Source organism: Pithys albifrons, chromosome Z (genome assembly GCF_047495875.1).
Source record: "Pithys albifrons albifrons isolate INPA30051 chromosome Z, PitAlb_v1, whole genome shotgun sequence".
Taxonomy (NCBI): Eukaryota; Metazoa; Chordata; class Aves; order Passeriformes; family Thamnophilidae; genus Pithys; species Pithys albifrons.
The window spans coordinates 79,188,076-79,201,718 of NC_092497.1; the positions used below are offsets into that span (position 1 = coordinate 79,188,076).

The 13,643-nt window shown below is 40.6% G+C and overlaps 1 protein-coding gene across 1 annotated transcript in view; it reads right to left on the reverse strand.

The window, feature by feature from the left end:
* The window catches only part of LRRC2 (leucine rich repeat containing 2), a 91,883-nt gene that overhangs the window by 64,447 nt on the left and 13,793 nt on the right, over positions 1 to 13,643 (reverse strand). The window contains exon 2 of the mRNA XM_071580885.1: positions 6,869 to 7,014. Coding sequence (XP_071436986.1) covers positions 6,869 to 6,993 — 125 coding nt within the window. The 5' untranslated portion in view covers positions 6,994 to 7,014. The remainder of the gene's footprint in view (positions 1 to 6,868; positions 7,015 to 13,643) is intronic.

Genomic DNA, 13,643 nt, shown 5'->3' on the forward strand with positions numbered 1-13,643 from the left:
TCAATGAAGGAAACAGCATCTACATCCGATATCGTACCGATGGAAGCCTATTCAACCTATGGTGATTGAAGGACCACACTAAGACCCTGCCACCAATGGTCCACTCTGGCCTCCAATTGGGATTCATGGACACACCATTCACAATGCTGCTGCTTCCTTTGAGAATGCATGCAGAGTCAGTCTTGAGGAGAAAAGACAACGCAGAAAGAACCGTTCCTCGCCAATATCACCAAAGGAGACTTTCTATTATGCCTTTTGCAACTGGACTTGCCTATCCCGCATCGGCCCTTTTAGGCATCGGCATCCTTGCAGCAAGTGTGGTTAGTGCCCTTCTCAAATCTTCATTTGTGAAGACTATCCATGATGATGATGATGATATTGCAGAAACACATTTTCACGTAACACAAATGAGTTGGTTACAAAATTACAGGGCTCCTACAGTTTATGTCTTTTAATACTATTAAACAGTAATAAATGTTGGTCTCCCTTTAGAACTTGATCAAACATTTGCAGTCAGATTAAAGAAGCAACAAGTATTTTCACTATTTAAAAAGTTGGAGTCAGTCAAGCATAATTTAAGTGGGAGTATGAATATAGAAAAATAATTTTTCAGGGCAAAAGACCCAGATTAGATCTAAGGTTCCAACTCAGCTGATTACCCCAGTATTTCCACTTCAAACATAAAAATAGTGCAAGTCATTTTAAAAAAGGCTGGTTGCATGCTGCTTATGTTTGTTTAAAAAAAAATTAGTGTTCATACCCATATATCTGCAACACAAAAGCACACCTGTTACTGAGGCAAATCATATGTGGTATAGAGGAAATCTTACTCTGGCAAGTTGTTTCCCAATACACTGGCTTTTTCCCATAAGCTTTCAAGACCATACACAATAGATAAGAAATGGGATAGGCTGGGAAATGGAAGATTAGAGTATTTCCATTTTGATTAGTGCTAAATTTCTCAGCAGGAGATGATTCCCCAAATGCTAGTTGACTATTGCAGTAGACCTGCACAAAAGAGATTTCACTACGTGTAACTTTATTATTATTATTATTATTATTATTATTGTTGTTGTTGTTATTCATATTTGTTGTCAATAAAATGGGAGTTTCTTGCTTGACATTTTAGTTTCTCCAACAAAATAATTAATCTAATCAACTTGATGCAAAGAGTTGCTACGCAATAGATTCAGGGACTGGACCCTCCAAGAAGCAACTAGCTTGGAAAACCAGAAGTGTGCATTGGTAAGGATACCAGAGCTATCAAAACAAACTAGGAGTAATTAGGTTTCTTTCAATTGCTCTACCTTCTACAGCTATCTGCTGCTCAATGTCTGATTAGGAGGTCTTGAGGAAGAGCTATGGCTCTTGGGTAAAGAAAGGAAGTTTCAAGAGATGCCACTATTTACTCTAAATCAGAATGAAAGGATTGACCACAACACTACATGGTGACACCAGTTTAGTATTCCTGGGTGATATTTAAATTAGAATCACTAGCCACACAGGATCATTAAATAATCCTATGGAATTTTTATAAGAGCATTGCAGTTAAACTGGAGCTCTGCCCAAAATAATAGTCTTGATGGATGAGTAACATTTGCTTCAAATTCAATTGGATTTATTTAATTTCATTCTCACTGTCACACTTTTCCATGAGTTATAAAGGGTTGTGGATGAACAACAGCTTTTATATTACAACACTACTGTGCATTATTTCAGGTGCAAGGTCTGTATGCAGAAGTGCCTAATAACAAAGGCAAATAATATAATTGTTGTCCTGGGTTGAGCTGGCAAAATGCCAGCTGTTCAAGACAGAGTGAAAAGGGTTCCTCCTCCCCCCAGCTAGCTAAGGGGAAAAGAAGAGAGAGAGAGGAAAAAAAAACTTCCAAAGCCAGGTCTATGCTGAAACTAACTACATGTATTTATACAGAAAAGAGAAAATTAAGAGGAAACTACAATATAACACACACTTACACAAGTCATGTATAACAAGAAATAACTTCCCACTTCCCAGTAAACACAAATTCTACCATTTTAACTACAAATCATTCTAGAGAAGTTGGTTCTTCAGAGACAGACTTAAGCAGAGAGAAAAGCTAAGAACAAACACTTTACTTCCCTCAGATAAACTGATGTTAAGCTGGTGCTCTGGGCTTGGGCCTCCCCATCCCTCCTGGGACAGCAGAGTGTCTTGCTGGCACCACAGCTGTGAAGCAACAGCCCAAGCCACTACCACACACCAGCTCTTACCCCTTTAGAGATGATGCAATATGGTATGGAATACAATATTATTGGCCAGAAGAAGTCAGCTGTTAGCTAGCTCAGCCCAGCTCAAGTCAGCTGACAATTCCCAGGCCTAGCTGAACTTTTAAAACCTAAATTTAGGCCCATCTGGCCAAACCCATAACATATTCCACCCCTTATTCTATACCATATTACATTACTCATATCTTAAATCTATCTATTCCCGCGCTTAAACAGTCTTTGTTCTTTCTTATTAGTGCTGCAGATCTAATCCCAACCTTTTGTCCATAACTCGTGTTTGGGGCCAAGGGACTCCCAGCTTGAGTTTTAGACTTGCTTGGGAAAAGTTCTGAATTGGGTAGGAGAATAAAGATAAACATCACAAAATCTCATTTCAGGTACAAATAGAGTTAAATGCTGAATTTTGGCAGAGAGAAACACACACAAAACTTTTTTATTAAACAAACTTGTAACCTCTCAGGTGAAAAAGTCACTATCTGCCTGTAAAGTCTGGTTTGCTTTTTGCTTTTTATATTTTGCTTTTTACTTTTAACACTCAGGAAATGCATAAGTCATAAAAATAATACTTGCACATTTAGCTAGTCAGAAGTTGTGAGGAAACTTTTGGAGAAGAGACACACTGAAAGCGGCAACTGAACAACTTTTATTTTTGTTGCATATTTATTGGTGAACAGAGAAGGCTGTGCCATTTCACAGCAAAGATTTAGATAGCTAATCTGGGCAAACACTTCTGGCATTTCCTCACGAATGCTTAATTTGTTAGCCTTCAGTTTTATCTCACCTGCTTTTCAGACAGAAGACAAACATGTCACTATCCTTCAAAAAAAATCTAACTGTAAACTTTCACTCTCGTTCCCTTAAAACAAATGAACAAACAATGAAACAAAAGAAACAAAAAAAAAAAAGGTAAAAAGGAAAAATTAGTGAGGAAAATCATCATATGATATCAAGTTAACCTGACAGCATTCAGTATTTCAGGGTACAATATAAGATTGTTCCTCACTATAGAATACTAAATATAAAACACTGCTATAAACACAAACTTCCTTCCATAGTATGCACTTTCATAAACACTTGGATAACCTCAGTACACTGCACACTTTTTGTAACAGTTTATGCTTCGTTTCCTGGGGGAGATTTAGAAAGGGCTGCTGTGATGGATCAAGAATATGAAGTAAAATTAAACTAAACCTATACAACCCTATTCTATTTCTTTTTCTTTTACACTGATTTGCTGGTTTGTTTGTTCTCTTTAATCAGTCATACTTCCATAGTTCCAAGACCAAAGGTGAAACAGAAGACTGAATTAATTCCACATATAAGCTGGTATCAGTACCTCAGAAGGCCAGACATGAACTTCTCACAGTATTCTCAGTAGCTGATTCTCCAGAATCAGCTTTCACTAGCCAGTTGCTTAAATCTGCTCTAGAACTGTAAATTCCCAAAACCTTTACAAGAGTTCAGTGTTAATGCATACAGAGTTTAAGCTTTTTATGCCTTTGTGAGATTTTCCTCTGAAGAAAATCTTCAGTCAGAAAATTTCTTACATGTGACTGTTTACTGATGCTACATGAATTAAATTACATTGCCCCAAAGTTCCTAGAGGTTAACTGGGAGTTTGTCCTCGAATAATACATACCAATTTCACTATGTATTATCAGGTTGTTTTACATAGCAACACAATTATAGAAGAACCACATGATCTTAAGGGCATTAGTAAATTGTAGCTTCTTAATGGAAAACTTTGTTTGTTTGTTTGCTTTTTAAAAAGGAAAAGGAAAACAAAGCAGCCTCAGAAGGCCAGATTCCAAACTCATCCATTACATGAGGGTATTTGCAGAGAAAGTATATTAATTTCAGTCCTACTTAATTTCAGCCCTACTTTTACTCTGGCTGCTGGTGAAAGTAAATATCTAGAACCTTAAATGCTAGAATGCTATCCTCACTTGGGGAAACTGCCTCCTCTGAATGTCTATTTTGAATTATCATTTTGGATCAAAATCCTTTACAAAATAATATCTTACTGTGACAGAGTATGGAACAGCACGGATTTCAGTGGACCTACCTGAAAATAGTAAAATTTTAATCTCTGAAAGGCATCTAAGAAATATCTTGTGATCTGACATTTAGGACCTAAATGCCAGCAGTCACTGCACACCTCATAAAACAATGAGGATTTTCTTTTAATTGAATTTAGCATTTTATTACTAATATTCTTATTACTTTTGACCATTATTCTACCAGCTTTGTCCTTTCTATGAGGCCTTCCTCAAGAGAGTGAATATGAATTTTGCCATTCATTACAGTGCATGAAATACTGATCACTCACATTCAGGAGACAAAGCCCAGTGTACTTTCTTCTTTTTTCCAGGAGCTCTATAAGTAGACTTAACTGGAAAGCAGTTTGAGAGCATGAAGATGCATAACTATGCAAAGTACAGCATGCAAATTGCAACTTAAAGGAAGAAACAAAAATTCTTTGTGCCACTTCTGTACATCATATCTCAAATTCCCCATCTCCAGGAGCTAGCAGGAGATAACAGAATGACTTTGGACCTCGTTAGTGGAAAAGATCAGAACAAGTGGTCAAGCAAGGATAGCTACAGACAAATAACCACAGGCAGAAACGGCAGGGAGAATGTATTGCTTTTGTGGAAAAGACAAGTCACAGTAAGAAATTAATCTTAACCTATGATATGGACAAAAAACATGGGAGCTCAAATCAGCTACCCCAGAGCAGAGAGAGGAGTTGCCCATTCCTGGATCCTGATTTGCTTTTGTACTGGAGAACTCAGAAGTTATCTTCTGTATCACAGAAAAGTAAAACAAAAAAATAATGTCTCAGGGGGATATTGACATGTTGTCCACACTGGAACAGAAATAAGGTTTGAACAAGTTTCATCCCAAATCCTTTCAATTGCCTTTTCCACCATAAGGGACACAGCAAACATCTGTCTCTCAGCTGTCATGATTTAACCACAGATGGTAACCAAGCACAACACAGACTCTCCCTAGCCCCTTGGTGGGATGGGGAGAAGAATCAGAAGGAAAAAAAAAAAAAGAAAAACCAAAGTAAAAGTTGTAGAAATGAGAACAATTTAATACAAAACCAAAGTAAAATATAATACTACTAGTAATTATAACAATGGCAATAATAATGAGGAGAGAGAGAAAAATATAATCCAAGAAAAACAAGTAATACCCAGTGCAACTGCTCACAACCTGTAGAACAATTCCCAACCCAACTTCAAGAAAAAATCAGTCACTACAGACAACTTCACCAGTTTATATACTAAGCTAATGTTCTATGGTATGGAATATCTAGTTTGAGTCAGCTGTCCTGGATGTTCTCTCTGTTTTGTGCCGCTTCTCACTGGCAGACAATGAGACATTGGAAAGTCCTTGACATAGCATAAGCACTACTTAGCAACAACAACCAAAACATCAGTATGTTATCAACATTATTCTCATACTACATCCAAAACACAATGCTGTAACAGTTACTAAGAAGAAAACAAACTCTATCCTAGCTGAAACCAGGACACAGCTTGCCAGAGAAGCCAGTCTGAAAGACAAACTTATTTTTAATTTTTTTCTTTCTTTCTTTTTTCTTGTTCTTTCTTTTTTCTTGTTCTTTCTATTTTCTATTTTTATTTTTCTTTTCTTGTTAGGATTATGGGTTTTAATGCAGGCTTTGGTAGAGATGGGAGAATCAAGACTGCTACTATGGACATTTTGAAGAGAAAGGTCCTGCAGAAAAGACAGTCAAACCTTGTAATACCCTGGTCTCCTCTTAGACCAGCCACACTCTTGTCAGTGTAGCTGCACTCTCAGTGAGAAACTATGAGTAGGGATCTGCTAAGATTGGCAAAACACCACAAAATGTTCAGTGCTATGATGCTCTTAAAAAAGGGCACAGTTTAACCCTGTGTATTTTATTTTTAAAGTAGAAAGTTATTTTTATTCTTTTTTCTCTTCTCAGGGGGAGGAAAATGATGTCATGAATTTCCAACATTGCCAATACAGTATAAGATATAACATTATCTTTTGAGAAGCAAAATAATTCTTAAATAAATAAAACCAACAAAATTATTCATGGATGTAAGCATTATAATCAAAGCCCTCTTTAATACCTCAACAAAAAAACATAATCTAACAATTTGTTTATTCTATTCTTTATCTCCTATTCAGAAGCAATTGAATGTGTCCCTTAATTTAATTCCCTTTGTTTCTTCTGTCAACTCAACAAAAAGATTTTAGGTATTTCTTAGTTCTGAAATTAAGAACATATTTTCATGAATTCCATCATTAATAAGCCATACTTTTATAAAGCATATAAGAAATAGAAAAGTGCAAACTGTCTTATGTTTGAAATACACCATTAGTAAATCACAATCTACATAGGAAAGAACAGGGAGTGTGTAATACAAGCACAATTTGTTCTGCGTTTCTCTTACAATCATCTGAGGAAAGGACATGAAAAATCATTGAAATCAAACCCAAAAGCAAAACTTTATTAATCAAATAATGCTTAGTGTATTATAGTGTTAGTGGATAATAAGAACAGGTTCAGTTAAAACAAGCAGCACAAAAGTTGGCTTACTTCTCCAATGCACTTTTTTCTAATCTTTCTTTCTCCTTCCTCTGACGTTCTTTGTTCTTCTTAACTCGAGTTTCCCACAGTCCTCTTATGACAGAAAAGTCAAATATTATCACCTGATGCCCCATACTGCCAACATTGAGCTTCTCCTGCAAAAACAAGCAAACACTTCAGGAAAAAATAATGAGAAAATAAGGAACTAAACTATAATGTTTCATTAAAATTGTCTGGGGAAAAGAGCTGAAGTCATAAGAAATATTTACATAGTATGCTTTCCATCTTACCCAGTTTGTCTAGGGGCTTTGCATTGGCAGTAATCAATGTAGCTTACAATTGAAATCTACATAAAATCCATGGCAACGGCTACAAGTTGAATTTTTTATAATCTGTATACTTTTTCCTTTCCAAGATAAAGACAGAAATGCAAAGGTGCACTAGTTTGATTAAGTAACACTGATGAAAATAACTTTAGTGACTGCATTTTTAACATTTTCTGTGAATAATATTAAAATGACAGCTTATATAGAATTTATTTGTTTTAAATCATGCAAATTCATCTTGAGTTCTTGTGTATTGGTCTTTATGACTCCAAGCTATCCTGTTCCAGTGGAATTTGGGAAATTCCATCATTCACATAAGTATCTGTGAAAGGCATTGAAAGATCAACCCTGTAACACACAATGAAAACTTACCTAAGCCAGAGATATGGGTAAGGTTTTGTGAGCACATCATGATCCCCATGTATTAACATGTTATCCTGGTTCCAGTCAGGACAGAACGAACTTTTGCAGCAGCCAGGAGGGGCATGGCCAGGACCCTGGGATTATTCTATTCCACCTCATGGCTATGGGCAGGGGATCATGTCTTTTCCAGTTTGCTGGAGCGTGCAGTCAGATAATGCCAGGTTCCACGTGATGAGCAATCACATGTAACTTATTCACCTACTTTGTACACTCTGTTATTAGTATCATTGTTCCTGTTTATTATTTCATTGCTGTTTCCAGTAAATTGTTCTTATCTCAACCCGTGATCTTTATCTTTTTATGCCTCCCATTTTCTTCTCCATCCTGTTGCAGTGGGGTAGTAGGGAGTGAGCAGGCAGCACATTGTCTGGAGCGTTTTCAGAAGGAACAGTAAAGTGTGGAATACCATTCCTAAACTATGACCCATTATAGAAACACATTCCAACAGTCGAAGGCTTGGTATCAGTATATCAGGTCCCATGCAGTTAAGAATTGGGCTGAACCAGACCCTAACTCACCAAGCTTTCTATATTCAGTTAAAGGTACAGAAATTGCTTTAGGAACCTTGTTCCTAATTACATATATGACAAAATTCTCATTCCCTCTGGCAAGCATGATTCTTGAGCTTCTTCCAATGTAAACTTTCTTTTCACATGAGATAGAGAACACACTGTAGTATCTTTAGCAAGCCCAAGAGATGAAGACCTAAGATAGGTCCCTACCTATGCCAGAGGGATTGGAACTAGGTAATCTTTAAGGTCCCTTTCAACCCAAACCTTGCCTAAGCCTTTCACTGGATTGTAGCAGATATAGCAGTTGTGTCAGACATGACCAAGTGGATGACTTGCTCAGGTTGGTACAAAGTTATGGGGTGATGTAGAAAGATTAAGGCCTATAAGAGAATCAGAAAAGGAGACAGTTTGGTGGAATTAAGCTCTGCCCTCCCTGAGACAGAAGCAGTCACCAGAAATAATTCAAGATGGCAAATGGCATACCCTATCTATTCCCCAGCAAGGAAAAGGTAGCATTTGTAAAGAAAGGAGTGAATGGAGGATAGGGGAGGCATGCTTGGGGAGGCAAGCAAAATTCTTTGTTGTCCTCCAACATCCCTCAGATATGAGGCTTTGTAAGTGAAAAGCCAGCTAAAGGATGAGAGTGACAGAGATCCAGTTATACCAGAGGTGTCACGACAATCAGAAAGGCCAACCCCCCATACTACAACCTAGCCATCGTGAGGTCTGCTGCCACCCTGGGACCTGACTAAAGGACATCACCAGGAAATTCCCTGGCCTGGTGCAACCCTCAGACTAATACCCATTACTGATCTTCCATGTCAGAGGGGATAAAGTGGCAATATGTGCTCTGAGGGAAACCAAAAAGGATTTCAGGGCTTTGAGACATTTGGTAAAGGAGTCTGGGACACAAGTTATATTCTCCTCTATACTTCCAGTTGAAGGCATCAACATTGGAAAAATAGGTGGGCCGAGTTGATAAATACATGGCTCTGCAGCTGGTGTCACTAAAATTTTTGGGGTTTTGACAATGGAATGGCCTACACAGCATCAGGCATGCTGGCATCAGACAGGACTCCCCTTTCTGGGTGAGGCAGGAGAGTCTGTGCTCAGAAGCTAGTAGTGTTCATTGAGAGACTTTTAAAATAGATGTCATGGGAGAGCGAGGCAATATCAGGCAGTTGTGGGATGATACACCAAGGTTAGATGGACAAGGTGATAGCAACAGCCCTCTGCAGTGACTCTTAAATGTTCTGGTCACACTGGAGCACACTTGCAGTCCTATGGAGATGAGCCAGGGACTCCTGGCATAATGGAAGTCAACAGGGAATCTCCAAGGGAACACCTTAAAGGAACTGAGGAGTGTTCCCCTAGGAAGGTGACCCAGCTGACAGCCTAGCTGAGGTGCCTTTACACCGAAGTGTGCAGCATGGGTAACAAACAGGAGACTCTGGAAGCCACTGTTCTGCTAGCAAATTATTACCTTGTTGCCATTACTGAAACTTGGTGGGACGAATCCCATGACTGGAGTGTGAGTATCAATGGATACAGTCTGTTCAGAAGAATCGTGGGGTGAAGAAGAGGCAGAGGCATTGCAGTCTACATCAAGAAATGAATTGACTGAAGAGCCACCAGCAGGTCAAAAGTCTGTCAGAGAATCAGAGACTGAGTCAACAAAAGGAACCCTGTGGTTGGTGTCTGCTACAGGCTGCCTGATCAAGGAGAGCCTATAGATGAAAGGTTCTTGCTTCAGCTACAGGAGGCATCGTGCCTGCAGGCTTTTGTCTTGCCGAACTTCACCACAAAATCTACTGGGAAAGTAGCACAGTGATCTGTAGGCAGTCTGGGAGACTCCTGGGAGGCATGAACGATAAGTTCTTGGGACATACAATAGGCAGCCTTATCAGAGGTGATGTCATACTGGACCTGATGATCACCAAGGTAAGAAAGTCAAATGGGGACATCAAAACTGGAGAAGGCCTGGACTGTAGTGATCATGCACTGGTGAAGTTTGCAGTCCTAAGGGATATGAGTCAGGAAAAGAGTAAAGTTAGGACCCTGAACTCTAACAAAGCAAAAATTCAGCACTTCAAGGAGGTAGTCAATAGGATCTCTGAGAGACTGTCCTCAGGGACAAGTGAACAGAGCAGAGCTGGCAGATCTTTACAGAAGTCTTACAGATAGTGTAATAGCTAGACATACTCAGGAGCAAGAAATCAGGCAAGGAAGCTGAGAGACCAGCATGGTTGAGTAGAGACCTTCTGGTCAAACTAAAAGGCAAGAAGAAAATGAATAGGCAGTGAAAAGACGCAACATGCACAGGGATAAGGTGAGGAAGGTCAAGGCAAAGCTGGAGCTGAACATGGCAAGGGACACAAAGAATAACAAGAAGGACTTCTACACATACGTCAACCAGAAAAGAAAGGTCAGATAAAGTGTACCCTCTCTGACAAACAATACTGGAAAACTGATAAAAATGGATGAGAAGAAGGCTGAGGTACTCAGCAACTTCTATGATTCAGTCTTTGATGGCAAACTCTCTTCCCACACTACTCAAGTAGATGGACAAGATGTGGACTGGAGGAGAAAATCCCTCTGTAAATAAATAAAGATGAGGTTCATGACTACTGGAGGAAGCTGAATGTACACAAGTCCCTGGGACCTGATGAGAAGCATCTCAGAGTCCAGAGGGAATTGTATGGTGTAGTTGTCAAGCTACTCTCTATGATGTTCCAAAAGTCAAGGCAGTCAGAGGAAGTCCCTGGTGAGCAGAAAAAGGGAAACATTATACCCATCTTTAAAAATGTAGAAAGGAGGACTTGGAAAACTCTTAGCCTCACCTCTGTGCCTGGGTACAGCATGAAACAGATTCCTCTAGAATTTATGCTAAAGCACATGGAGGACAGGGAGGTGATTTGAGACTGCCAGCACAGCTTCATTAAGGGTAAGTCCTGCCTGATCAACTTGGTAGCCTTCTACAATGACTGACTACATCAGTGAATGAGGGAGGTGCTACACATGACATCTATCTGAACTTTTTTAAAGCCTTTGACACGGTCCCCCACAACACCCTTTTCTCTAGTTTGAACTGTTGGATTGATAAGGAATTGGCTGGACAGTCACAGCTAGAGGGTAGTGGTCAATAGCTCACAGTCCCAATGGATTTTGGTGATAAGTGAAATCCCTCAGAGGACCATAGTGGGACCAGTGTTATTTAATATCTTTGTTTATAACACACACAAAGGGATCAAGTGTACCCTCAGCAAATTTGTAAGTGACACCAAGCTGAGTGGTGAAGTTGTCACATCTAAAGTATGAGATGCCATCCAGAAGGACATGGACAAGGTTGAGAACTGAGCCCATGGGAATTTCATAACATTTAACAAGGCCAAGTGCAAGGTGCACTTGGTTACCTGGGTCAGGGCAAGGCCTGGTATCAATACAGGCTGAGGGATGAACAGATCAAGAGCAGCCCTGCTGAGAACAACTTGGGTGTGCTGGTGGATGAGAGGCTGGACATGACCCAGCAATGTGCACTTGCAGTCCAGAAAGCCAATTTTATTCTGGTCTGCATCAAAAGCAGTGTGGCCAGCAGGGCGAGGGAGCAATTCTGCCTTTCTATTTGCCTTCATGAGACTCCGCCTGAAGTGTTGCATCCAATACTGGGGTCCTCGTCACAGGAAGGACATTTATCTGTTGGAGGAAGTCCAGAGGAGGGGACACCAAGATGATTGAAACACCTTTCCTATGAGAAAAATCTGAGAGAACTGGGATTGTTCGACCTCAAAAAAGGAGGGCCTGGGGATGACCTAAATGTGGTCTTCTAGTACTGGAGGCAGCCTGCAAGAAACATGGAGAGGCTATTTAAAAGAGCATGTAATGATAGGACAAGGGGGAACATCTTCAAATTAAAAGGTGTCTCGGTTTGAGGGGAAAAACCAAAATGTTTTACCCACAAGCAGGGGAGGGGCCTCCTCCTCAATAATCACACCACTCTTTATCAAATTTAAGAAAAGGAATTTTAATACAAGAAGGATAACTGCTATATATATATATATATATGTAAACAGACTAGTGCAACCCACTTCCCCAACACCATAAGAGGAAAAAAAAAACAACAACAACAAAAACCCAGCAGGTTTTCCTCCGGGAGAAAAGGTTATACTTAAGTGTCCTTGTCACAGCCCGCTGGCTGCAGAGTGAGTTTCAGTCCCTCTCCAGCGAAACAGACGAGCAGTGGGCTTTCAGATGGACTCAGTCTCTTCCCCCTGTGTTCCCCGTCCAAGAAGCCGAAAGGTACGAGCAACCAGCAGCAAATCCAAGGCAGGTAGCAGCACGGCAGGAAAAAGTAATCCGAAGTAGGCAGCGGCAAGACAGCCAGGGAAAACCCCAGCAGTAACCAGCAGGGCAGCCTGCCTCCTTGGAGCCCCCACTCCCCCCTTCCGCCGAGCCAAGACTGAGGAGAATATCCAAAGAAAAACCAAAAGAGACAAACCTGCCCCCACCCCAGCGATCAACAGCAGTTAACTGCTTCTTTTGTTAACCGCTGGCCTGGGCAGTTAAGTGGCAGGGGAGAGAATTTACATAATAATCCCAAACTACAACATTATCCACCCCTAAATTCTCTTCCATGCCGATACTCTACATTAAACTTAAATTTTCTTTCAAATAATTAAGTGTTTACAAATACAGTAATATGAGTCGTTTACCCAGAGATAAGTTCCCCTTGAGGTATACATCGTGTCTCTCCATCTTCCTGCATCACCCACCAGGTGGAACCAGATCCTTGAGCAAAGACAACCCCACGAATGGGTTTGCCTTTGCCTGAGGCAGGGTTGATCCAGACTGTTTTCCCTAGCATACCTCTCAGGTGTATTACAGGGACTTTGTCTCCATCTACAGTGTGAAGGGGTTCTGATTGGGCAGGGCCGGCTCGATTGACAGAGCCTCTAGTGTTGACTAGCCATGTAGCCTTTGCTAAGTGTTGATCCCAGTGTTTGAAAGTCCCTCCACCCAACGCCTTCAAAGTGGTTTTCAACAGTCCATTACACCGCTCAACTTTCCCGGCAGCTGGTGCATGGTAGGGGATATGATACACCCACTCTATGCCGTGCTCTCTCGCCCAGGTAGCAACTAAGCTGTTTTTGAAATGAGTTCCATTATCTGACTCAATTCGTTCTGGGGTGCCATGTCGCCACAGCACTTGTTTTTCCAGGCCTAGGATGGTGTTCCGAGCAGTGGCGTGAGGCACTGGGTGTGTCTCCAGCCACCCTGTGGTTGCTTCCACCATGGTGAGCACATAGCGCTTGCCTTGGCGGGTCTGTGGCAGTGTGATGTAGTCAACCTGCCAGGCCTCCCCGTACTTATACTTATCCCAGCGCCCACCATACCACAGGGGCTTCACTCTCTTAGCCTGCTTAATGGCAGCACATGTCTCGCAGTCGTGGATAACCTGAGAGATAATGTCCATGGTTAAATCCACCCCTCGGTCTCGTGCCCATTTATAAGTGGCATCTCTGCCCT